Source organism: Oryx dammah, unplaced genomic scaffold (assembly GCF_014754425.2).
Source record: "Oryx dammah isolate SB20612 unplaced genomic scaffold, SCBI_Odam_1.1 HiC_scaffold_2, whole genome shotgun sequence".
NCBI lineage: Eukaryota > Metazoa > Chordata > Mammalia > Artiodactyla > Bovidae > Oryx > Oryx dammah.
Window position 1 is genome coordinate 85,356,111 of NW_024070186.1, and position 27,173 is coordinate 85,383,283.

The following is a 27,173-nucleotide window of genomic DNA, read 5'->3' on the forward strand; positions in this document are numbered from 1 at the left end:
CATATACACTGCTTACCTGAGTACCACCTCTAGTATCTAGTAGAAGATACTCTAATAATACATTTACAGAGAAAAAAAATTCTGTCACACGCAAAGTTACAAAAATAAGACACCTTAAATAATTAGATCCTGCTCTTCCTAACTGGTCTTATCCAGAAACAACTATTAAATAATGTCTTATCTAGTCTTGTTTCTGCCACAGGTTATTTAATACCATAAGAATATCACTTAGTCTTCAATGTTTTCACTTATGAATGCGTGGGTCAATATGATTTCTAGGCCTGTTCAGGTTTAAATTAAATGTCTTAAGGTACGCAGCACTTGGTAAACATGCACAAGCCTTTTTAGATAACATTTCAACAGTAATGGGGACTTCCCAGCTGGTTCAGTGGTAAAGAATCCGCCTGCCAAAGCAGGAGCCACGGGAGACGCAGGTTTGATCCCTGGGTCGGAAGATCCCCTAGAGGAGGAAATGGCAACCCATTCCCGTATTCCTGCCTAGAGAATTTTAAGGACAGAGGAGCCTGGCAGGCCACAGTCCATGGGGTTGCAAAGAATCAGACATGACTGAGTGACTAACACTTTCACTTTTCAACAGTAAAGGATAAACCTGTAATCATTCCTATCTGAATCTGAGATACTCAGAAATCTAATCAATATAAGACACTGGGTAGTCTGGTTCTCTCCAGTTCTTCAGTGTGATGTAAAATGTTTTCTTCCTTTCTTCTATGGTGCTATGCTATGCTATGCTATGGTAGGTTTTATATAAAGCTATATCCATATCCTAGAAACTATGCCATATTTCAGAAAGCACTGAGTCAAAAGAGCAGAAAAAGTACTCTCACTTCCTTAAAAACAGAATGAGATTAAATTTTAAAAATCTGCTTGCTATGTTTTTTTAATGTAAACCGCATATAAATTGTAACTTGGAAAAAGCTGTGTTTTTATTTCTTATCCGCATTAAAGTAGAACAACAAATGAAGTCTGTACATCTTTACAACTAAAAATCTCATTCAAAACACTGCACTACTCACAGAAAAAAAACCAGATTAACCGCATATTACTACATCACATTTACCAAGCATTTAAGCAGATTTCTGAAAAGAATAAATCCCCAGAAAAATACTTGTAGGAATAAACAGAAGAACTCTTAAAATAACTTTATACCAATTAGGAATAAATAGAGGAACTCTTAAAATAACTTTATACCAATTATGAAAAAAATTATTAGAAAAACAAATTAGGCAACTTTTAAGTGACCAAACATTCTTCATTTTTTCAAACATTGATTGTTAAGGGATATATTATTAAACTATCATATTTAAAACTATTAAAAAGTTCTTATTTCCATCCTTCCTGAAATAATCAGGAGGAATATCCATTAAATGAAGCATAACTACACCCGAATTAAAATCTTCGAAGAATACTTTTTAAAAAAATGCCAAATAAAAGATGAAAAAAGAAAAACATCACATATATTGTTCTTACATGAACAAAGGTTATAATTTACTTATAATTCACTGTACAAATGAGGGAAGCCAAATCACAGAAAACATAACAGTTTTAAGAACTGTCACAATTTCATCCTTTGTGATAATGATTCCTAGGATTCAAAGTAGTGTCTCAGTTTTAATGACAATCTCATTAACCTAAGTTTCATACATAGGAAAAAGATTACATGGAAGAAAGAAAGGCTCATTTTTGGCTTAGATGTAGGCAATGTGACAGAATTCTACTGGCCTAAACAAACAGTGTGTCTCAAAATTCATTAATGAATATCATTTCACTGTTCACCTTTAAGGAAATCAATAAAACCACAAGCAGACCTATTAATTAATACCTAGCGACTTCACGTTCACTTTTCACTTTCATGCATTGGAGAAGGAAATGGCAACCCACTCCAGTGTTCTTGCCTGGAGAATCCCAGGGACAGGGGAGCCTGGTGGGCTGCTGTCTGTGGGGTCACACAGAGTCGGACACGACTGAAGTGACTTAGCAGCAGCAGCAGGGAGAAGATATGCCACTTTGTCCTTGCTTCCACTGTTGAGTGATATATTTTTAATGGCACCCCCTTTTACCCTCAAAAGTATACTACTTGAACAAATAAATATTTCCCTTTTTTCAACTCGGTTAACCACATGTTACTGTAACTTATCAAAAAGGGAGCAAACTCACCTCTCTGCACACAGCAGCTATCTGTGCTTCATCCATGCATGTCTCTGTGACAACATCAGTAAGGGATCCCCCGGCCAGGTACTCCATGACCACAAACAACTCATCTCCCACCAGGTAGCTACAAGAGAACATACAAAATACATCCACACTTTCCCTTTTTCTAAATACATGGCACTCTATATTGAAGATTTCAATTATTAGACACCCTGATAAAAAAACCCAGAAAGCTGGTAGCTCTGATAGCTAGGAAGAACACTGAAAAGGTGCTTTGTAACAGCACAGAAAAGCAACAGAAGGTCATTATGATTTTCCTAAATCACTTTAAAATTTGCCCACAATTCTAACTTGAGTGTGTACATAGACTATCCCAATTAAAATACCCCTGTATGGTATGAATTTCCAGATAATGGAGGCTTCCAGGAGATGGAGACCTGGAAAGATTAGGTAACTCATACAATGTCACATAGCCAGTAGGTGACAGAACCAGAATCTGAAACTAAACAAAACTGGTTCCAGAGCTTATGGCTTATCTTAACCACCTCATGCTTTACTGACTTGAAATACTATTTTAAAAAGCAGAGAAATGTACCTGGAAAGTTTACGTCTATGAACATGGTCTCCAGAGGTAGGCCTAAAGTCTAAAAGTATGTTTTCTCTTAATCCATTCAAAACAAATTTAAATACGGAAATTAAAAAAATCACCTATAATTCCCTATCTCCAATACAATCACTACTGTAATTCTCACTTATTTTTCTACTATTCTTCTTTCATTCACATAGACATCCTGCTTTAGAAACAAATCTGTTGTAAGAGAATTTCCTGTTGGCCCAGTAATCAGGACTTTGTACTCTCACTGCCAACCCTTGGGCAGGGAACTAAAATCCCATATGCTGCAGAGTGTGGCCAAAAAAACAAAGGCTGTAAAATACATAATTTTCTCTTCTGCTTTCTGTTCTGTTATTTAACGTCAATTCCTCAATTATATGAGGTTTTGATAAATATGCTATTTTCCCCAAGACAAAATCTGAAATAAAATTGACCTGAAAGTTTAAGAATTGAGTGGCCAATCACCTCTGTATCAAGCCATGAATCACAGCCAATCTTTCCTTAATGTTTCTGCTCCTGATCATTTGGACTTGTTATGAGCACTGGTAGCAGTGTCCTTCATTTAACTGCCTTCTCTTGATTGCCAACTGATACCTAAGGAGAAAAGGGACCTTCTAAACTGTAACACAGGCTTCCCTGGCGGCTCAGTTGGTCAAGAATCTGCCTGCAACGTGGGAGATCTGGGTTTGATCCCTGGGTCAGGAAGGTTCCCTGGAGAAGGGGATGACAACCCACTCCAATATTCTTGCCTAGAGAATCCCCAAGGACAGAGGAGCCTAGAGGGCTACAGCCCATGGGGTCACAAAGAGTCAGACACGACTCACTGACTAAGATCGCAAACTGTAACATGCTGTTTTCACCTCTCTCCCTACTTTGAGTTTACTTTCCAGTGTTGACACTTAGCCCTAGTCTGGCTAATCTCCAAAACCATTTTTCTCCCAATGTTTAAGAAATATCTCTCTTTACCTGTCCAAGAAATTAACTATGTTGGGATTCTTCAATTCTTTCATCACCAGAATCTCATTAATGATCAATTCCTTCTTTGGCTGTTTCTGTAAATTAATCTGCTTAATAGCAACCTATGGTGGAAACAGGAAAAAAATCAGAACAAGCTTCCTAATTCTCTTAGAAAATCATAAACATTAATAAGTTAATCATCTAATTTATTACATACATCCTATACAGTGAGATTATAATTTACTCATAGGCAGTGCTTTAACTTCCACACTGCCTACTCACAATTCTTTGTAATTGTGCCCCAGTATTTTCGAATCTCTCTTGAAATCTAAACCCAAGGTCAGTCCAGTGCCAGGAATTAATCCTCTTTTCATCCAAACTGGGAAAATAGTTTTTAAAATATTTATTTATGAAACTAAACACATAATTAATTACTTCTTTTTTCCCCTCAATAAGGAAGATACTATAAAATTCTCTAGAGTAATCCTTCAACATATTCAACTGAAAAAGAAATTCCTCATTGATTATTCACAGGCAGATCTAGGTTCTGCCTATAGTAAAAGCTAATGGTAACACCAAGAAGTATGAAAAAGTTGCTTACCTCTTGTCCCAATGCCACATCAGTAGCAGTGAAAACTGTGCCAGAAGCCCTAGGGAAAAAAGAGACACAAGCAGATTTAAGATTTCTAAATCATTCTCATTTATAACATCCAAAGACTTTACACTCAAAACAACTGAAAAGGGGTTAAAGACCACTGAAGACTAACATATTTAAAAAAAGTAAAAGCAAAAACAAAGCGGGGAAGAACAAGAAAAAGAGGTAATCCTTGTGGCCAAAACTTATATTAGAAATTTGTCATAAATTTCAGACCTACAAAAACATAGAAAAAAGATCAGACAAAAAGACATCAGTAACATATACTCATGGATTTATTTCCCTGCTTAAGAAACAAAGAACTACAAACAAATTTAAAGGTTCTTATGTGGCCTTTCCAAAGGCATCCGCCCTCCTCCCCAAAGTAATCTGTGCTGGACATTCACTCTGTATTTGATGTGCATAACTGCCACATGTTTCTCTATACTTTACTAAGGACACAGGTGGGCACCACTACAGAAGATATTTAACGTATTTTTAAAACTTCATATAAATGATTTCATTTTATGTATTTTCCTATAATTTGCTTTTCTGATTCAACACTGAATTGAGGGCTATAGTCTATGGGGTTGGAGACTCAGACATGACTGAGCAACTAACACTTTCACTTTTTCATACTATTACTTATTTATCCATTATCAGGCTCAAGGATACTAACATGATTTTCAATTTTTTTGTTATTAAAACCAGAGGTGCAATTAAATTTTACTTTTAAAAGGAAATTCATAAAAGTTTTCAAAAAGACTTAAGCTCACTCTCAAAACTCCCAGAATACTTTCCAGAATTAACATTAAGAATTCAAGATGTTCATTTGCTCTCAAGCAATAGAAAAGAAAAAGATTTCAGTTAGCATAATTTTAAAATAGAAATTATTGGGAATTCCCTGAGGGGCCAGTGGTTAAGACTCTGAGCTTCCACAGTGGGAGACCTGGATTCGATCCCTGGTCAGGGAACTAGCATCCCATAAGTCACATGGCATGGTCATAAAATAAATAATTAAACAGATAATAATTTTTAAAAATACAAACTATTGAACAAAATCAGAAGGGCAGTAAAATTAAGGATTCATACTCATGATGTGACTAAAATGCATTTAAACAAAGAAAACACTATAAACTTGTAGTAAATTTTCTTACTGTCCTTTAAATATTTGCTGGACAATTTTCCCACCCATCCAATCTCTTACCACCAATGTGAAATCACACTTAAGAAGCAGCAATGTACAATCACTGCTAAGTAGTACAGTATTTTAATAGCATCTAGAAATAAGTTCATTACTTTTACACAAATCCAAGAATACTACTCAGAGAATACCATAAGTTTTCAACATCAGTAGGCAAAAGAGATATCAAGCCAGACATCTAGAAAACAATGAATATTCTGGTAATATGGTCACAAATACTTACCCTTGCCCAATTTTTTCATATCTTGTGTATTTTTTCTTAGGGTCACCTATGCTTACAATAGTTCCTATTTTAAACAAAAACAACAAATTTGGAAATTCAGTCAAGCATTTTAAAACTGTAAACTAATTCTGATAATAACATTTCTTTTAATAAACCCCACTGATTTTAGAACATACATAACACTAAGTTTCAAAAATAATGTATGCTTCAAACACAAAAGAAATAAATACAAATTAAAAAGTACCAGAAGCAAAAAGATACATTATTTCCACTAGGTTAGACCTCCTAACTAATGTCTTGATTATCCTACCACTTTCTAAAAAGTGACAACATTACAGAATGACCCACTATACTAGTTTTCCTGAGACTCAGGGGGTTCTTAGGATGTGGCATGTTAAGTTTTAAAACTTAACCAGTCAATTCCTGGCGAGAGGACAAGTTGGTCATCCTACTTTTCATACTCCACTGAAATGTATCAATATGAAACTAACAGTAAGTTATAAAACTACTTACTATGAGAAAAAAATATATATAAAATATCCAAATGAAAAACCCTAATGGCTTTTCTAACTCTTCTCCTATATCTATCTTCCAATATATTTAGTAAATCACTTATTACTATAAAGATTACTCTAATATAAACTAATCATACATCTGTTTAAGAAAAGTTCACAAAGCCACAACTAAGAAACAGGTTTTAAATTAGGATTTTGTTAAAAAAAAAAAAAAAAAAAAAAGGTATGATTTTGTACATAAAATCCTAACATAGTCTTATTACAACTAAGTCCAAGCATGAGAAAATTACACTAAATTTTCACTTAAACTTTCACAAGGTAAAGGAGAGAGGGGCATATCAAAGAAATTCACAAAAATAAACCAGTTTTATATAGGTACTCAGGCTCAAGCCTATTGCCAATCTGTACTATTTCTCCTTGATGCCTCCAGGTCAGTGTCCTTTAGAACTCTAGTGGCTATAGACCTGTAATGAGATACTACTGCTACCCTCTCTCTGGCCTGTGTGTATTATTTCCAGTGCTTGATCCAGGCCAATGACAGCTGATGGATGAAAATGGAGGAAAAAAACATTTTATGCTTACACATATTATCTAGATAAGACATTTGGTTTAGTTATTTAGGGACATTTTATATTCTACAGGTGTGCATAAATATACACAAACTTTCTTTGATAAAGTTTCCAATTAGGACCCTTAGATTTGGCCCTCTGAGAAGTATTGCTCCCCAAAATACTACAGATCTAGAGTTAGCACATAATAATAAGCAGGCAAAGAAGAGTATTATTTTGGCTTTACTACATTAACTGAATCTGTTGTTCCTAGGAGAAAACAATTTAAGCCAAAATATAAGGTATAAATTAAGACTTATCCAGGCCAAATGTTTCAGGGGCTGTTAACAATTTAAGAATAATGTAAAATGTAGGCAACATACTTAATTTCTCCATAATCTCTTCATCTGTCATTTTGGCCTTCTTTTTCTGTTTGTCTGAAGTCTTGGCACCACCATCAACATTAGAATCACCAACTGGTGCAGGAATAGGATCAATTACAGATCGTGTATAAATCTGCAGAGAAACAGTTAATTACTAAGACTTGAAGAAAAATATTTTTAGGTATTCTTAACTGGCACACTATTCAGTTCTTTGACTTCTGACAAAATCTAAGTTGTTTTCAGTGTTCTAAAGAATGAGAGTAATACTTTCAGACTTGTTTTACCAAAGACTGGTAACTAAGAGGCAATGTGAAACATTTTTCTTAGGAACATCATATACATATGTTAAAAGTTTGTACAGCAAAACAGAAGATCTGTAAATGAAATTTAAGATAAAAAATAATGTGCCAGAAATGAAGCAGAAAGAAATACAACTTTAAAAATAATATTTTTCTACAAGAGAGAAATAAAGAGCAAAATAATGGAAATCCTGATGTTGCAATGTGAAAGTGTCAGTCACTCAGTCATGTCTGACTCTTTGCAACCCCATGTACTAAAGCCCACCAGGCTCTTCAATCCATGGACTTCTCCAGGCAAGGATACTGGAGTGGGTTGCCATTTCCTTCTCCAGGGGATATTCCTGATCTGGGGATTGAACCCAGTGTCCTGCACTGTAGGCAGATTCTTCTCCTCTATCTGAGCCACTAGGGAAGCCTAACTATTATTAATTTCCACAAAAATTTTTACACAAATATAATTTCTATCATTTCATTTCAAACAATCAATTCTAACTGGTAAAGAAAATAGAGCCCTCTATCGATGAGGATACAATGGCAGTCAAAATTCTACACCTGTTTACTGTGCCAACACCTCACCATGCTTTACTTAATCTCTGTTAGTATAGGGAGTAGGACAGGCCTCTTGCTGTCTCTAACGCTGTTATTGTTAAAATTCTCCCAGATCTGTTAGAAATTTCACTCCTGGCAGCCTCTTGATACTAATGTTTTAACAGAAATGTTAAATGGGAGATAAAATACATGCTTTGGATAAGAGGTAAGAGTCTAGACTTAGTACTTTTCTGCACTGAGATAAACAGAGAAAGGCAGAGAAACAGATAAGTTCTCTGGAAAAGATGGGGTAATGCAGAAAGAAAACACAATATGCATTTTAACTTTTAAAGACCCATTCAACTTTAATTTTCAAAAAAACTAGTTTTTTGATAATGGTATTTAGGTAAAGATCTCCTAGTCAAATCCCCCATATTAAAATATTTTCAGCAGGAGGACTTTTTAAAAATCATGCATGCATGTATGCTCAGTCATGTCCGACTATTTGTGACCCTGTGGACTGTAGCCCACCAGGCTCCTCTGTCTGTGATATTTCTCAGGCAAGCATACTGGGGTGGGTAGCCATTTACTTCTCCAGGGAATCTTCCTGACCCAGAGATCATCTCCTGCATTGGCAGGTGGATTCTTTGCCACTGAGGCCAACTGGGAAACCCTTTTAAAAACCACTGGAAATCAAATACAGACTGCTGTTTTTTAAAACTCACATGCACACACAACCCAGTTCATTAATCAGAAACTCACTGATTTCGTATGATCTGGTCGTGGGGCAATAACAGGAGGAGGAGTCTCTTCATCATCATCATCTTCCTCTGTTACGACTGCTGATGTTTCCGACCCCTTGGTATTCAGCTGCATTTATCACATAAGCAAAGTAAGGGAGACAAATCAAACATAACAATAGATGAAAATACAACTATCTCTTTTTTTAACATACTTGAAAATATATTTACTAACTCACTTCAAAGCAATAAAACCTTACTGGTTCTAATCTAGTCATTTTTAAAGGTAATTCTATACATTACAGAAAAGTTTATGAAACAAATGTATACAGTAAATACCAAGTATTCTTAAGAGAGAATACTATATAGAGAATTTTATACCCTTTAAGCAAGCCCAAAAAGTAAACAATCACTTCATTTGTTAAGACCAAAAACAAAAATCCTCTGGGCTTTGTATAAGTCAGAGTTTTTCAGTTATTTAAAACAGCCAGATTCATCAGAAAAAGTGTTGGCTAACAAAGCAAAAGAGCAAGGCATTATCCTTTATAGAGAGTGTATTATTTGCAAGGTGGGTGCTAGATATGGATTTTACATGTTATTACATATAGTGTTCAAATAACTCCAGGAGACGGTTTCCTCCTAACTGAGGAATTGAAAATAAAACAGCTATTATTTGCAGGAGGTGTGTGTGCTCACATGATAACTTAGATGAAGTCTCAGACAACTCTGAAGATTCTGACAGGCTTCTCATTATTCAGTATATTTCCATAGTTTAGATTCGGTAAGATGGTGCCAGAGGAAAACACTGGCAAGTTCTTTGTATTCATGGTTATACATGAAAACATTATCAAAAGTAACTAAATTGCTCTAACGATTGTAAGTTTTAGTTACTTTAAGCATCATTGGAGGAAATTCTATTTGCTTAACACAGATTGCTCAACTAATCAAGTACCTATCTAAAAGCATATATCAAGTAGTTATTTCTGAAGGCTGTAATTTATTTTGGAAAGTAAAATAAAAACTAAGATTTGTTTTGGGTAACTTAAAACAAGAGCTATAAGAAATAACATATTAACTTACTGCTGGTGTTCCAGAAGGGAAGCCATCTTTCTCTGAATACAAAAGAGAAAATAATGCGAAGTGAACAATTCAAAAAATAAAACGACTTTTACACAATAAAGGAAGAAAAGACAAAAGCAAAGCAAGTGAAATGTTCTTACACTGCTATCATTTTGAGTTGAATTAAAACTTAACTCTGTAAATTTGCTAAAAGTCACTGAATTGCAAACATCAAGTGGGTGAATTTCAGAGCATAAAATTATACCTTAATAAAAAAATTTATTGGAAACTAAACAAGTTTATTCATAACGATATTTTTCTCCAGCAAACTGCCTATCAAGGAACTTAGAGAAACCAACAGTAATTGTATAAAGGAAAATTATTGACATAAATTTTGATCAATATGAAAGCAAATCCCTGAAGGCAAAACCACAGTTCATGAAGACTAAATACCACAATATTCATTCTGGAGTTAGAACAGCAAATTTTGTATTATCCTTTAAAATGCCCAGACACACAAACATACCATTTTCCGTTCAGACACCGATTTTTAAAAAATTATTCATTTATACATTATTCATTTAACTGCATTTATTAATTGCAGTTGGGAATAAATGTGACCTTTTGCTAAGGATGTACTACTAGACTACGTAAAAAAGGTCTAAATTTGCCAAGTGGACCTTATTGGTTCTGAAAGGATATAATCAAATAAGTACAATCAATTAAAACTAAATGTATAATCTTGGCTCAATCATATTATTTCTTAAAACTACATGTATGACTTAAGAGGGCAAAGAAACATATTAAATGATAATAACCCATGATGAAATTAGCAAAATCCACACTGAGGGAAAACAGGACAAATGATTCTTTAACAAATAAACTACAAGGAAAAGACAGCATGAGTTCTAACATGAGGGCAGGAAGCCTACATAACAAAGAGATTCAAGAGATACAATAATTGACTGTAACGTATGAATTTTTTTCCTAGTCCTTATTTGAACAAATAAACTTTAAAAAAAAAAAGGTCCACTATTCTCCAGTTCCTACTTGATGATATTCCAAATCTGAGGAATAAATTCGTTGAGTTCCAAAGCTTATATTTATACATGTGATGGGTTTCAGTTTTTGAGTGGAAAACATTTTTTACTTCAAAGTCTGTGCATTTATATACAGTAAATTAACCTGTCCCAGTAGCAATAAAAATATTTCTAGTTTGAACATGTCTGTAAATCAGCCTCTTTCCCATCTGTTGCTGGAACTCATTCAAAAGCAGTGAAGAGGGAAAAACAAACCAATAAACAAACAAAAGGCCAAAATATCCACTTTTGGCCAAACTAAGAGATTAATATAATCTCCAGACTCCAAATTGTACATAAGAGCTATCCCCACTGGTTTATAAAAGGCAGATCTATGCAGGGGAAAAAGCAGAGACAACCACCATAGCTTAGCTCTTATTTTTCCAGAAGCAATCTTTTTATCTAGAAGTGCTCCATAACTCTGCAATCCCAGTTAAGTGAGCCTGTTACCATGGTCTGATGTCTTACCAGGAGGAGTAAAGCTCAGATATTTCTGCTTCACTGTATTAGAGTCATAGAACTTCAAGACGTCCAGCACTGCCTGAGGATTCTTCTTTTGCTCTAGTTTGGTGATATTGGAGGTCTGTAGTAATCGAGCCCACTGTTCTGGCATGCCCTAATGAAAAGATATTCAAAAATTAGTTGTTTTGAATTGCTCTAATAAGACCAATTTCCAGAGGAAAGTGACAAAATATATAAAACAAATCAACCTACACAATTGCAGGTCTGACTAAATTCTAAAAGGTCTAGTTTTCTAAATCTAAGTTGCAAATTATAATCAAGAGCCTCAGCTCCCTAGGAAAAGGACACATCTAACCACAAATACTTCTGTACAAAGAGAAAAGCACTTAGAAGTCACAGTTTATATGTGTACAGAAAAGAATACCTGAAGGAAAAGTTTGAGCTCTGCTTTATAAATGCGTTCCACCTAGGTAAACTTACAGTGAATTCTCCAGTAACAGCATCAAAGCCAACATGGATGGTATGCTCAAAATCAGACGGAGGAGAAATTTCTGGCCTTTCCTTCTCTTTCTTCTTACTTCCTAGAAGGCATTACAAAAAAAGCCTTTCAAAAGGTACTCGCAATCATGTTTATAGTCTTCCCAAAACAGACTAGGAACAAAATTATTCTAAAAAAGAGATTTTCCCTAAAAACACTGGCTGATAGGAAGCTGATAAATCAAGCATAGAAACCTCATGGGTGTGGGGTGGGGTGGGTGGAGGGGGGAGGGAGTGGGAGGAGTGAAGGGTATTGTCAACCAGTGTCCTGATTAAAGCAGCACACAGACTGACCCAACAACAGGCCTGAATAAAAGTGCTCAGGACAGAAGAGACAGTCCCTTAGAATACTGTTTCTCTCATTAATAAAGAAGTACACTTCACACACTGAACAACTTGGAAAACAAAGTCTATCAAGCCCTGTTTCTGTTATTTATCTAGAAAGAGCAATTTATATTACTATGATTATGGATAACATACACCATGTGAACAGGTAGTTTACAAGGACCATGTCATTTTTTTGGTGCAACTCTCTTCCTTTTTATTGATGTTAATAACTGCTACATTTTAAGATTTCCCAGTTTTCTTGTGGTTCTACCAATTATTTTTACAACATTTCTGCCACACACCTATCTCTGTAAATTCAAACACATCAGTTCCATATTTTTCCTCCACCTAACCACCTTGCTCTCAGGTTCTCTTACTTAATCTGCAACAATTTATGTCAAGATTTCTGGCAGAGATATTAGTCCCAGATCATTCCTTCACTTTTATGCTGAGCTAGAGTCGACTTTTTGTATTCCATGTTCTCTTTTTCTTGGTCTACACCCTTCTTTTAATTGATAGCTCTCAACTAACTGTATATGTATTTAGATCGAAAATACCACCCTCCTCTGAATTTCTTCTAATTTTCAGTGTTGCTATTTAGAAGGCCAATGCCACTTTCTCATTTTGAACTACTGTTGAAAATCAACTGATTATATATATACACAGGTCTATTTCTGGATGTTCAACTCTGTTGCAATAATCTCTTTACTTTATGTCAATCAGACTGGATTATTGTAGTTTTATAATAAGCATTGAAACTATTAATATACAGTATAAGCCTTTTCTTTTTTAAAAAATTGTTTGGCTCCATTCTAGGTCTTTTGCATTTCCATGTGAATTTTAGAATAAGTTTGATAATTTCTTTAAAAAGTCTGCTGGGATTTTGATTGAGACTGCACTGAATCTATAGATCATTTTAGGAAGAAACTGATTTAATAACAATATTGTATCTTCTAATCCATGAAAGCAGTGACTCTCTCCATTTATTTAGGTTTTTTTTTTTATTACTCTCAGCAATGTTTTATAGTTATCAATGTACACATCTGTTACTGCTTTTGTCTGATTTCTGGCACAGTATTTCAAAAAGTCTGATGCTACTGCAAACGGCACAGTTCTTTAAATTTTGATTTTCAATTGTTCATTGATGGCATAGAAAAACACAATTGATTCTTAAATACTGATCTTGTATCCTGAAACCTTAGTATGAAGTCTTAGCATTTTCATAGCTCATCACAGGATTACCTAAAAAAATTCAATTGTGCTGCTGATGAATAAAGACAGGTTTACTTCTTCCTTCCCACTCTGGACTCCTTTTCTTTTTCTTGCATTGGCTAGAACCTTTAGTACACTGCTGAATAAAAGTGGTGAAAGGTGAAATCAGAACATTTTTCCTGATCTTAGGAAAAGCCATTAATTTTACCATCTAATTTGATGCCAGGCTAGGTTTGTCAAAAATGTTAAAGGCATTTCCTTCTATTTCAAATTGGCTGAATGCTTTGAATCAGAAATGAATATTGGATTTTGTCAAATGTTTTATCAATTTTTATTGGTAGTCTCAATAAATTAACTTTTTATTTCATTGATTTTTCTGCATTTTTTATTTCACTAATTTTACACATTGACTTTTATTATTTTTCATCTACTTACTTAGGATCTCACCTGCTCTTCCTTTCTCGTTTATTAAAATGACTTAACTGAAATCACTGATTTGAAATTTTTCTTTTCTAAAATGGATGTTTAATACTATAAACTTCATTTAAGTACTGCTTTAGCAGTATCATACAGATACTGGTGTCTTAAACTGTCATTTTCATTCAGCTTAATATATTTTCTGAATAGTCTTTAATTTCTTAAGAAGTGTTTTTATTTACTTTCCAAATATTTCCAGAGATCTTTTCTGTTGAGTGAGAACTAATTTCTAACTTAATTGCATGGTGGTCATAGAATTTACCTTGTGATTTGAATCTCCCTAAATTTATTGAAACTTTAAAAATGGCCACAGAATGTGATATCCTGGCAAATATTCCACACTCACTTAAAAAGAATGGAATATTCTATAAACTGGTCAAGCTGGTTGATAGTTTTAGCAATTTTCTGTCTACTTGTTCTATCAATTATCATGAGCAGTGTACTGGAATCTGCAACTGTATTTGTCTACTTCTTGAAATTCTTTATTCACTTCATGTAATTTGAAGCTCTGCTATTAAGTCCATAAATGTTTAGTTCTGTTAAACCATTTTGATGAATATATCCTATTATTATTACAAAATAACTTATTCCTTGGTCTTTAACTATTTAGAGAAATATTTCTTGGTCTCAAGTCTACTTCATCTGACATTAACATAGCCAGTCCAGTTTTCTTTTCACTGTTAGCATACTTTAAACAATTATTTATTTTAACCTATTTTGTGACTATATTTTTAAAGTGGATTTCTTATAGGTTGCGTATATACTTAGGTCTGCTTTAGCAAGCTGTTATTCTTTGCCTTCTAAATGAGGTGTCTAGATCAGTTGCATTTAATATGACTGCTACAGCTGGGTTTAAACCCATCATCCTTTTGTTTTCTAATGGTCTATTCTGTGTTTTCACTTCCTTCTTCTTTTGAATTAACTATATATTTTTTATAATTAGCTTTTGTCTGCTTTGCTTTTTTAAGCTATAATTTTCTATATACCAAAAAGTTTTCCTACTTAAATTGTACAATTTACGGGGTTTTAGTAGTACAGAATTGTGCAACCATCACCACAACATAGCTTCGGAACACCATCATCCCCAAGAAAAACCTGTATGCGTTAGTAATCACTGCCAGTTGCTCCCTTTGCCTCTGTCCCAGTTCTAAACAGCCACTAATCTATTCCTTATCTCCAAAGATTTGCCTACTCTGGCTGTTTCTCATACAACATTGGTCTTTTGCAAATGACTCTTTTCACTTTACCTTTTGAGGTTCATTCACGTGAAAACATGTATCAGTGTGCTTCATTTCTTAAAAATTCAATTATCATTTTAAAAAATTTAGATAAGAAACAACATTCACTATTTCCAATGATTTTCATTTCTTTACGCAGATGCACATTTCCATCTGGCATCGTTTTCCTTCTGCCTGAAGGATTAAGTTTAACATTTCTTACAGTGTAGGTATGCTAGTGATAACTTCCTTCAGCTTTTATACATTTAAAAGTTTTCTTTCCCCTTCTGTTTTAGAAGGTATTTCCACAGGATACACAATTCTAAGCTGACAATTTTTTTTTTCTTTCAGTACTTAATAGATGTTGCTCCTTATCTTCTGGCTGCATTGTTGCTTACATAAAGTCTGTTGTAATTTTTTCCTCTATGTGTCTTTTTTTTCCTGACAATTTTTTTTGTTTTGTTTATAACAACAAGCATTTTTTAAAAACTCTTACTTTTCCAGAGCAGTTTCAGGTTCACAGACAATTGAGCCTAAGGTCTGGACATTTCTAAGATTTTCTACCACTGAATTTAAACAATGATCATGTGCCTCTATGTAGTTTTCATCATATTTCCTGTGTTCATTCAGAATTCACTGAACTTCTTGAATCTGTGGGTTTACAGTTTCCATTAAATATGAGGGATGGGGAATCAGCCATTTTTTTGAGGTTTTTAAAAAATAATTTTTACTGGAGGACAGCTGATTTACAATGTTGTGTCAGCTTCAGGTGTACACCAAAGTGAATCTCCACTCCTTGCTTAGATTCTTTGCCCATATAGGTCATTGCAGGGTACTTAGTAGAGTTCCCTGTGCTATACAATAGATCTTTAAGTTCTTGCTTGGTTGTTGTTTTTTTTTAATGTCTCCCCTTTCCCTCCTTTGGAGACTTATTAGTCTGCCTGAAACTGTCCCATTCACTTTTGTTTCAGTCTCTTTTCTCTAAATTTTGTTTTGGATGGTTTCTGTTGCTATGGTTTTCAAATACACTAATCTTATTCTGTGATATCTAGTCTACTGTTAGTTTTGTCCAGTGTATTTTCCAACTCTAAAATTTTGATTTGTTCTTTTTTCTCTCTCCCTTTGCTTCTTAATATGCTGAATCTTGCATTTGGGTTCTACAACATATGGGATATAATTATTTAATACTTTAATGTCCACATCTACTAATTCTATCATCTGTGTCATTTTACGATTGATTTCAATTGATGGACTGTACTAATTACGGGTCTTTGCATGCCTGAAAAATGCCCACTAGGTACCAGACATTGACTTTTTTTCCTTGATAGGTGTAGGTATTTTTGTATTCCTATAAATAAATATTTGTGCACTTTGTTCTGGGACACAGGTGATTCTTAGCTATCTACACATATAGGAGAGAGTTTAGAAACAATTGATCCTTTTAGGTATTATTTTAATCAGTGAGCTGATTCTACCTAGAAACAGTATTTTTCAGATCTAGGAAATGTTTTCTATTATTTGGTCATTTTCTTCTATGTCATTAGTTAGATCAGTGCATTTTGGTCTAATCTTGTAACTGTTATCTTTTCTCTCCTACTTTCCATCTTTGAAATTTTAACTGGAAAATTTTTCTTGACTATCTTCTAATCCTTTGCCTATTGCCCTCTTTTGTTTATGTTGGTAATCCTAACTGCTGATATTCTAAGAATTATTTCTCATTGTTCTCTGACCATTTTTTATCTGAGAATACTTTTCCCATTTCACAGATGCACTGTCTCTCTTTGAAGATGATATAGTTTATGTGTGTGTCTAGGCTTGGTTTTTTCCCTGGATGTTTCTTCTACATTCCTATTTTATCCCCTGTTGTTTTGGACTCTTATGTTAAGGGTTTTTTATAGCTTTAAAAACTGTCCTCTCCTAAGCAAAACACAGGGGCAGAAGGAATCTCCTAAGGCCTAAGGAAAAGGAGATAAAGATATGGGCCCATCATGACTCATTAGATGTCAGAGAGAACTGGGTTAAGATAGCTACTGATCCTTTGCACAAAAAGTATTTAAAAAGTTAACTGGGAGATAAGTAAGTGTTTTCATTAAAGATGGGTACAGAATATCCAAAATATTTTCCCCAGGACATTCTGTTTAGCCAGAGAAAAATCTTTCAATCTCTGTCTGAGGGCTTTGACTCAAAGTACAAGTGCTCTAAAAGCAGGGCAGAGAAGAAGAGTTTAGTATATTACCTTTCTTGAATCTGCTTTTTTCATTCTATACCTCTTTCTGACTCCTCTGATAAGAATAAGGAGCCTCTCCGATTTAATTCTCCTCAAATAAATGTATATATCATTCTGTTTTCTGTTCTCTCAGAGGATGGAATTCATGACTGTGGAATAAAAAAGGGGCCCTGAGGGCCTTCAAAACATCCTGTATGTTGGTTGGTCAAAAAATTCCTTTGTTTTTTTTTTTAAGTAAAAATAAAAGACACGTTTTTCACTTTCACCAAGAACTTTATTGAACAGTGTATTCAAAAAATTCACCATTTAGTTCTACTACTTTCTGCTATTTTTCTGGTAACTTCATAATTTCATCTTCCCAAAACTTTCTATCTTTTTGAGCAAAGAACTGACCCAGGTACCTTTACAATCTTCCAGGGAATTGAAAATCTTTTCAATTAAGAGAATTTTGCAAAGAAAGAAATGGGACATCTGAAGGTGCAATGAGTGGTGAATACAGAGGATGAAACAGAACTTCCTGGCCAAGCTTCAACAGTTTTTATGTGCTCATCAAAGAAACATGGGATTTTGTGTTACCCAGATGGAAGATTATGCATTTTTTGTTGACTAACTCTGGACACTTTTCATCAAGTGCTGCTTTCAATTGGTCTAATCGGGAGCAGTATTTGTTGGATTTAGTAACTTGGTTTTCCAGAAGGAGCTCATAATAAAGGACTCCCTTCTAATCCCACCATATATACAACATCACCTTCTTTGAATGAAGAACAACCTCTGGTGTGGCTGGTGGTGGTTCATTTTGCTTGCCCCGCAATCTTCCATTTCACACTCTTGTACAATATCCATTTTCACAATTTGTTTTAAAAATGAAATGCTTTTATTATGTTTAAGTAGAGAATGCATGCAGAAATACGGTAAAGAAGGTTCGTTTCACTTAACTTATGTGGAACCCAGACATCAAAGCAAATAACAGCCACACTGGTGCGAATGATTTTCAGCACTTGATTTGGATATTTTGAATATGTTGGCTATCTCCCACAAGATGCAATGCTGACTGTTCTCAATTAATGTCTCAATTTGATCACTAAAAACTTCCAACTGGTCTATAGGACCATGGATGATAGTCCAGTAAGAAATCTCCAGGATGAAGCTTCGCAAACCACTTTTGACATGTTTGATGAGTCACAGCACCTTTTCCATATACTACACAAATCTAATTTTTGCATTTCAGTTGCATTTTTACCTTTCTTTACATAATAAAGCATAATATGCCAAAAATGTTGCCTCTTTCTTCCATTTTCAATATTAAAATGGCTACATAAAAATTCACTAATTTTTATAAGGGTAAAAAAATTTGTTTAATAATTTATTTATTTACTTGTTTATTTCTGGCTGAACTAGGTCTTCGTTGCTGTGTGCAGGCTTCTCACTGTGCTGGCTTCTCTCGTCGGGGAGCACAGGCTCTAGGAATGCAGACTTCAGTAGTTGTGGCTCACAGGCTCTAGAGCACTGGCTCAGTAGTTGTGGCACACGGGCTTAGTTGCCCTGAGGCATGTGAGATCTTCCTGGACCAGGGATGGAACCCGTGTTCCCTGCATTGGTAGGGAAACTCTTAACCACTAGACTACCAGACAAGCTCTTGAAAAGTTTTTTTTTAATGCATGCTGATATGACAGCTGTCACAATACAAGCTAACAAAACTGTTTCAAATGAAGTTAGAGATCACTAAGCACCAGTAAGCCATTGTACAGAAAAAAACAAACTAACCCAACAGATATCAGCCAGCCCAATAGATAATCAACTAATTCTCCCCTTTTCACCCTATGTATTACACAAACCCTCACTCCCTGCCACACACTACTGTGTACCTCCAAATCCTGAGCCTCTGAGATTTTTACAAAGGAAACTGGCTCACTTCTTATAAACATTTCCTTCCGCAAATGCTTAGGATTAATGTCTTCCTCTGTTCTGCTTAGTCAGTTAGTGCTTCTCCACTTCACTCTTCCAAATATGTATTAAACCTCTTGTATACTACAGTCTCCTCTCTCATTCTCTTTGCCCTTGTGATAGAAAAATTAATTCTTTTTTTTTTTTTTTTACTATCATTTTAGTCGTGTCTGGGGAGGGACAGTAAATAGATGCATGTGGTCAATCTGCCATGTTTTACCAGAAGATTCTCCTCTAATAGACTATAGTAGAAGGACAGGGCATATTAGTTGTGAAAAGGACCAGAGGGAAATGCAACTGTTAAGTCTAATATAAATTATACTACCTTTACTGAAACGCACAGTTACATCGCTCATAAACATCACTCATTTCTACTAGGCAGTGAATAATCTCAGGTCATGCTCTCCACTTTTTCAATTATATCCTTTGACTTCTAACCTCGCATCCTGCATACAGGAGGAAATTCTTTATTAATCAACTGTAAATCAAGAGTTGACTTTTAAATTATTATTATTTATTTTGGCTACGCTGGGTCTCTGCCGCAGCCCACAGGCTTATTTACGGTGTGAGGGATCTTAGTTCTCTGACCAGGGATTGAGCCCAGGCCTCCTGTATTGGAAGTGTGGAGTCTTAACCACTGGACCACCAAAGAAGTCCCAACAGTTGATTTTTATATGGCTGTGAACTGTTTGACAGAAAAACATATAATTTCTTGCACTTTATAAAAATATTTGTTTCTTCTTTTTAAAAAAATCTGCTCAGCATTCCACTTCTGATGTGTATATAGTTGAGAAAAATGCTATTTTCTTATATGATCCTGATTACAGATGACTGGTCCAAGGTAGGCATTTATTCAAGCCACATCAGCCCTAGTATCCCATACACTTCCAGCCAATTAGATTGGTTCAGGGGTGAATTCCTAAACTGAGTCAGACTTAGCACCTTTAAAATATTTTTCAACTTGGGAATGCTGAAAAATTTAGAGACAATTAATATAAAGTTTTAAGCAGAACTTAAAAGCACAATACCCTAAACATCTGTTTAATGTAATTGGTTTTAATATAACATATACACACAAACACTCCCTGTATGTTAGTAGTCCTAATAGGAGAAAAAAAGAATATTAAAAAGTTATCTAAAACAAAAAGATACTGAAGCATGTTTCAAATCAAACAATATGCTGGAAGGTTATTTCTATGTAAACAGAATCACTGTTTTATAACTCTGGAATCCAAGATCTAAAGGACAACAACAAGAAAATCCACAATCATCTATCTACAGGACATCCCCTCAGCAACTGGGTCACTTGATGAGAAGCAATGGACCAGGGAAAGAAACTTCTTTTAATGAAACTGAACAACTTACTGGAGTGTACTGGAGAAAAAGAGATTCTCGGAGCTATTTTTCTATTCTGGGAGCCAACTTCATGAGACGGTAGAACAAGCAGGCAGGCAGCAACCTTCACCTAAGAGGTGGGAACCCCGAGTGATGAGCTGCACAATGCCACTACCACATCCTAGGAGGCAACACCTTACAGGCTACATTTGAGCTAGGGTCTAAAACTAAAAAATCCTCCATTTCTTTAGAAGGAAGACGTTTCTATTTAACAGAATCGGTGATTATCCCTTTGTTCTTTTGATCCAGAACAGCTTCAAACTGGTGACCTAACTTGTACCATCAAGTAGAAGAGTATTCTCCAGGAAACAGGCAGAGGCGTATGGACTACTATTACTAATCTCAGAATTACATTTGTAGACCAGAAAGAATATTTACAGTTCTAAGCCTCTCATCTTCAAAATCAACTAGAGGTGAAAGTGCATATAGGTTGAAAAATTAGACATGAAAATTGCTTTAGTTTATAAACACACATACCACTCAACACTAGCTAACTGAATAAGAGTTTTTAAAGATAAGCAAAGACGATGGCTCATTGCCATTTTCATTATCAAAACCACTCGACTTGTTAAGCCCATTTCTCACCTGGACTACTGCAAAATCCTCCTAACTAGTCTCCAACTTCAGTGTTAGACCTCCAACAAAACCTATTTTCTAGACACTACTAGTCTTGCCTATGTAAGACAGAAATGAGACCAGGTCTTTCTCCTGTTAAACTTCTGTAATGGTTCCCCAGGAAACAGGGTAAAATGTGAGCTCTGTAGCATGGAATATAAGGCCCTTTATGACCTGCTCCCTGCTTACCTCTTTAGCCTCTTCTGCCATCTGAGTTTCCAACATACATTATGCTATTATTTTCTCTGCTTTCAAATCACATTTGGCTGTATTCAGCTCCACAAATGTGCTGTGATCTCCCCTGTACCTGGGCCACTGAAACGCTTTTCTAAGCATAAGACACAGTTTTTAATTACCCAAATTCTCCTATTTTCACTTACTCATCCTTTAGTCATCAGCTGTAACATCACTTCTTTAGGAAGCCTTCCCAGAAATGACATTTTATTCTATCCCGATTATCACTTTCCACAGTTTGTAATTATATGTTGTAGTTTTTTATGAGTGCCATCATGGGACACCATCTGCCTTGCTTATCAAGGAGTCTCTGATAACTCACAGAGTGCATAAGATACATAATTAGCAAGGATGTGAAAAAAAGATTCATTCAGTCAAGTTGTTATATAAAATGTATAATTTCTAATTTTCTTAATTTTTGCAGTGACATTGATTAAAACCAATAATGAATAACTGAAGATACTTTGAAGTCTTTTTTAAATAAAAATATTAGCTGTCTGTTTAGTAAGGACAATAAGGGATGTAATTTGAGTAAATAAAATTAATATCTTCAGATCAGGCTTTATATTAGAGCTGGCAAAGATCTTAAGGTCACTGTAATTTTTAAAAATAAAAACAGTTTTTTCCCCTTGTATCCTTCTGTTTCAATATGATAGACCAAGCATATATTGTAGCTCTCCCCTCCTACACCATGTTCATCATGGAACAAAATCTGCAAGGAATGCCCAAAGATGAAAAGCAATTATCATAAAATTAGAGAGAGAAACAGCAGTTTAGGTTGCAGGCAGGAGAATGCAACTGCAGATAGATTTCTGTATTCACACAAGCATGAAAGTGCATACACATCCACATTCCTAACCCTCAATCCAATCCCTCAAGGCCCTGCCAGAGGTGTTAGCTTCCTGGGAGGCTGAATTGGAAAGGCAGAAGAGCCCCAAGAGTAGGAGGAATCAAAGCGCACACTACCCTCCGAACATTTCATCTTTTTTTCTCTCAGTCTAACTGAAAATTACGCACTCCTAAATATCTCCCTGTAAATGGGCTACACCAGGGACTCTAAATGTTCTACTCTCAACTACAAAGTTGAAAGCAATTCTCACCAACTTGCTTTATGAATTCAAGGCAATTCTAATCCAAGCATCAACAGGTTTTGTTTTTATTTTTTAAAGTACATGACAAGCAAAGTGTAAAATTTATACAGAAGAGTCAAAAGATCCTGAAGAACCAGCTGGTACCAGATTTGCTCTATAAGGTATTAAGAATTATAAACTGTAGCGATTAAGGCAATATAGTATTAATGTAGGTACAGACAAATGAGTCAATTCAATAAACAGAAGAAAACACAGAAACAGATCCTGGCATGGAAAGCTGACAGATAATGGCTAATACTGCAGGTCAGTATGGAAATGATAAAAATTTCAGTAAATGATCTGGGACACTGGGTTAAAAAAAAAGAAGTGAAAATAGATCTCCCTTTACAGGTACACAAAAATCAAATCCAGATAGTTTAAAGGTTTAAGTTGTAAAACTTTTAGAAAAACCTAAGAAAATATCACTTCTAGTATGGGAAAAATTTCTTAAAACACAAAGTTAAAAAATGAATTGATCAATTTAACTATGCCAAAATTAACAATTTATATTCATAAGATACCACTAAAGGGTGAAAAGGCAGTTTGCAACCTGGAAAACTATATTTAATAACACATAGTTGATGAAAGGTTAGTATATAGACTATAATGAATGTTTAAGAGAAACAACAGAAATCTGGACTAAAAGGTATGTCACAGAAAACACAAATGAACATATGAAAGTAAATTAACGTATGAAAGACAATTTCCCAAGTCATCAGGGAAATCCAGATTAAAACCACAATGAGATACCACAATGAAATACCACTGCACACCTCCCAAACTGGCAAAAATTAAATCCCGTAATACAAGAATCTGCAAGGATGTTCAACAGTGGAACATGTATGTTCTGTGAGTGAGAAAGAACATTAAAAAAAAAAAAAAAACTTTAGAAAGTAATCTGTTTAACATAATTTAGTCAAACACAGGAACACAAACCCTTTAACCTAGCAATTTTACTGCTAAGTATTGAATATATACCTCAGAACCACCTTTAAATCTTTGGCCACGACCCACACCAATATATTTTACATCCTGACTCAATGAACACACAACTGAAAAGTTTCATGCAACTTTTGCAGTAACTCCATTTATACTCCATTTCACTTAGTGTCATTCACTATATGTATCTCATAGCCCACTATTGCAGTGGTTTTTAACATTAGATGCACATTAGAATTATCTGAGGTATATAAAAGCAAAACCAAAGCTGATGTCCAGGTAAGCTAGTGAAGACTGCTTCAACTGGTTTTTGATGAAATGCTCTGTTGCATTTATGTAAATGCATGTTCAGTTTGCTCACAAGCCTTACCATGCTACCATTTACCCCCACACTTTCTCTTTCATTCTGTACTCTTCCTTTCCCCTTTCCAAGGCTGTCCCCAAGTACTTTCTAACCTATTGTGAGCATTCTCCTACTCCAATTTTGTATTCTGCTCTCCACAGGCAAGTAATTTCCACCCTTTGAGCAATTTCTTCTGGTACTAACCTCCATACATTTTTTTCCTAACTTCTTTAATTATAAATAATACTATGTTTACAGTGCCATTTTTAGGTTTTCTTACTGACATACCACCATGGAAGATTTAGTGCTCTCCAACACATCCACTCTTTCTGCCTCTTCTCATGCTTCCTTTTTGGTTCATTTCCCAATTTCCCCCTTTAAATTTCACTTCACTCAGCTTTCACTTCACTTCACTAGGCATGTACCTATTTCATTCTCAAACATGCCAAATACACATGCTACCACTTCTGCTAAATTAATTTTAAAAACATACTTCCACGAGTCTTTTCAGTTACAAAGACCCACAAAATCTTAAAAATAAGAGGAAATTTAGAGATATACATTAAAATGAACAGTTTTTCAACTGTTCAATGATTATACCCTCCCTGCATATCTAAATTATCTGACTTGATTCTATATTAACTGTATCACTTCATTCAAATTTTCACTGCTTACGTATTTTCAACTCAAATTAAATGTATTTATTATTATATACAAAGCACCTTTTTACCTCTCCATGTAAACTTACACATACAAGTGGAAAAATATCTTTACGTCCACTTTATTAGCTGTCAGTGTCATACTGCCATGCTTAGTATAATAAAGTAATCTCTAACCTTTATTCTAAAATCCATTACCAGTTCATAATCCCCTGCATGCATGCTAAGTCACTTCAGTCGTGTCCAACTCTGTGTGACCCCATGGACTGCAGCCTGCCAAGCTTCTCTGTCCATGGGATTCTTCAGGCAAGAATACTAGAGTAGGTTGCTGTGCCCTCACCCAGGGGATCTTCATGACCCAGGGATCAAACCCATGCCTCTTATGTCTCCTGCATTGGCAGGTGGGTTCTTTACCACCTGGGAAGTCACCCTTTACCACCTAGCATCACCTGGGAAGCCCCCCTCTCCAAATTCTAAACTCCATAAAGCTCTGAAAACCGTAAGTTATTTTCTTAGTTTGACACCAAAACAAATGTACTGAATTCAACTTATGTAGACAATTTACAGTCTTTATCCCATTTTGCATGACTAGACCAGTGGTTCTCAACCAGAGCCAACTTTGCCCCATAAGGGAATCTGGCAATGTCCAGAGAATTTTTCAGTTTTTACTACTGGGTAGGAGGTGCTACTTATAACATCTAACACATAAAAGCTAGGAATGGTGCTTAACATTCTACAGTGCACCAGGCAGACCCCTGCAACAAAGCATTATTTTGCTCCCAAATGTCAACCTTACTGAGGAAGAGAAATACTGGACTAAATTCTTGTTTATGGAAGATACATTAGTATGTTGATTACTGAGTGCTGCCCCAGAAGAATCTGAGGGTGTTACAGAATACATGATAAAAAGACATTATCAGTACTACTGAAAAGTCAGAAAAACTCTTAATTCCAAACCAAAGCAACCTCCTGAGATTGGAAACAGGAGACTGTAGACTCTATACTTCCATTCTTCTATTAAGTCTCTCTCAAATATCATGATTTGCATTAAAGCTGGGAAGCCATGGTCCAAGTCTTAGAAAATGAAGGAGAGGAGAACAGAAATTCACTGGACCTAACAAGCAGGATGAGCAACAACTTTCGTTTTATTCTTTTCTGTTACAGTTTGAAATAAGCTAGTCTCTCTTTTTTGAATGCACAGCGCAGCTTGCAGAATCTCAGTTCCCCAGCCAGGTGAATTTGGCCCTCAGCAGGGAGAGCGCACAGTCCTAACCACTGGACCTCCAGGGAAGTCCCAAACTAGCCTTCCTAATAGTGCCCATTTACTACCATCAACTGTACGTTTATCGTTTGCACCATAAAAGATATCAGCTTATTATACTTAATTAAAAAAACATAAAAACCAAAACACAGTAACCGAGACTCCTGAAACCACAGTAGCTATTTACCTTTCTCTGTGCTTGAAAATATAGAGATGATTTTATTCCTGGGCTTTTTTTCCTCTGGAACTGAAGGCAAAGGTTTCAAACTGTGATTGGCTGATAAAGGGTCTTTGCCTCCAGTGCTAAAAATAGTACTGCTCATTCGCACCGGGGGCGCTGGAGGCTTGTCTTCCAGTTCTCCGTTATCAGACATGATTCAGAATTATGATACGGCCTGAAACAGACAGGCAAAAAATACAGTTAACAACAAGGTAAAAAATAGTATGGACAAACACAAGTCAGTAATAATCCCCTTCTCAATTTCAAATTTTAACAAGTTATCCATTTAAAGTTGTAAAACAAGAGATGAAATTGGCTGCAATCAGGCAATCTCCCCTAACAAAGTTGGTAAACAGGGAACTAAGAGAATCTTTGAAAAGTCATATCCTGTTAAAAAGAGGACTAAGATAATTTTTAGAAAGCATGATGACACTGATATATCAGAGAATATTAACTGAATAGTAAGAGTTAAGTATTCCAATGAACAGACAGATAACATGGAGTCTTTAAAAAAAAAAAACTCCAAGAAGACTATGTCCTGACCCGGCAATAAGATATATGTCTCTGACAGGTTCACTTCCAGAGCAGACAGAATGCTTGCTATTAATTAATAAATACCAACCAATAGCCTCCAAATCCGATTCATGTTCACTAGCCTTGTGATTACAATTTAGCCCCCATACAAACTTTGGTAAAGCACCAGAATATGCCACTGGTACAGTATGTGGTTTCTCTGAAAATCTGAACATCTAACTACATACGTTAGGCCTCTGCAAGTCAGAAAACACTGACAAAAGTAAATCCAGAGTTTGGCCAAACCCCAGGGTTCTGTCATCCTATGATGCCCTGTCCAGGCCGTCCAGTTACTCTCCTTATCCACATGGCTAATAAAGTGGAAATGTCAACTTTGTTTACATATACACATCTATTTTATGTCTTTTAAAAAAAGTAGACTACACACATTTAAAATCAGCAGTAAAAGAGAAGAGATTCCTAACTTATGAGTTCTGATACCAAACTGTA

At 35.2% G+C, this 27,173-nt stretch overlaps 1 protein-coding gene across 1 annotated transcript in view; it reads right to left on the reverse strand.

Annotated features, from left to right (window-relative positions):
* Positions 1-27,173, reverse strand: part of PAK2 (p21 (RAC1) activated kinase 2) — an 87,324-nt gene that overhangs the window by 19,931 nt on the left and 40,220 nt on the right. Inside the window, exons 2-11 of the mRNA XM_040249793.1 lie at positions 26,118-26,325; positions 11,894-11,994; positions 11,420-11,567; positions 9,894-9,925; positions 8,836-8,943; positions 7,247-7,379; positions 5,801-5,864; positions 4,341-4,389; positions 3,749-3,861; positions 2,176-2,293 (exon numbers count right to left, since the gene is read on the reverse strand). Coding sequence (XP_040105727.1) covers positions 2,176-2,293; positions 3,749-3,861; positions 4,341-4,389; positions 5,801-5,864; positions 7,247-7,379; positions 8,836-8,943; positions 9,894-9,925; positions 11,420-11,567; positions 11,894-11,994; positions 26,118-26,304 — 1,053 coding nt within the window. The 5' untranslated portion in view covers positions 26,305-26,325. The remainder of the gene's footprint in view (positions 1-2,175; positions 2,294-3,748; positions 3,862-4,340; positions 4,390-5,800; positions 5,865-7,246; positions 7,380-8,835; positions 8,944-9,893; positions 9,926-11,419; positions 11,568-11,893; positions 11,995-26,117; positions 26,326-27,173) is intronic.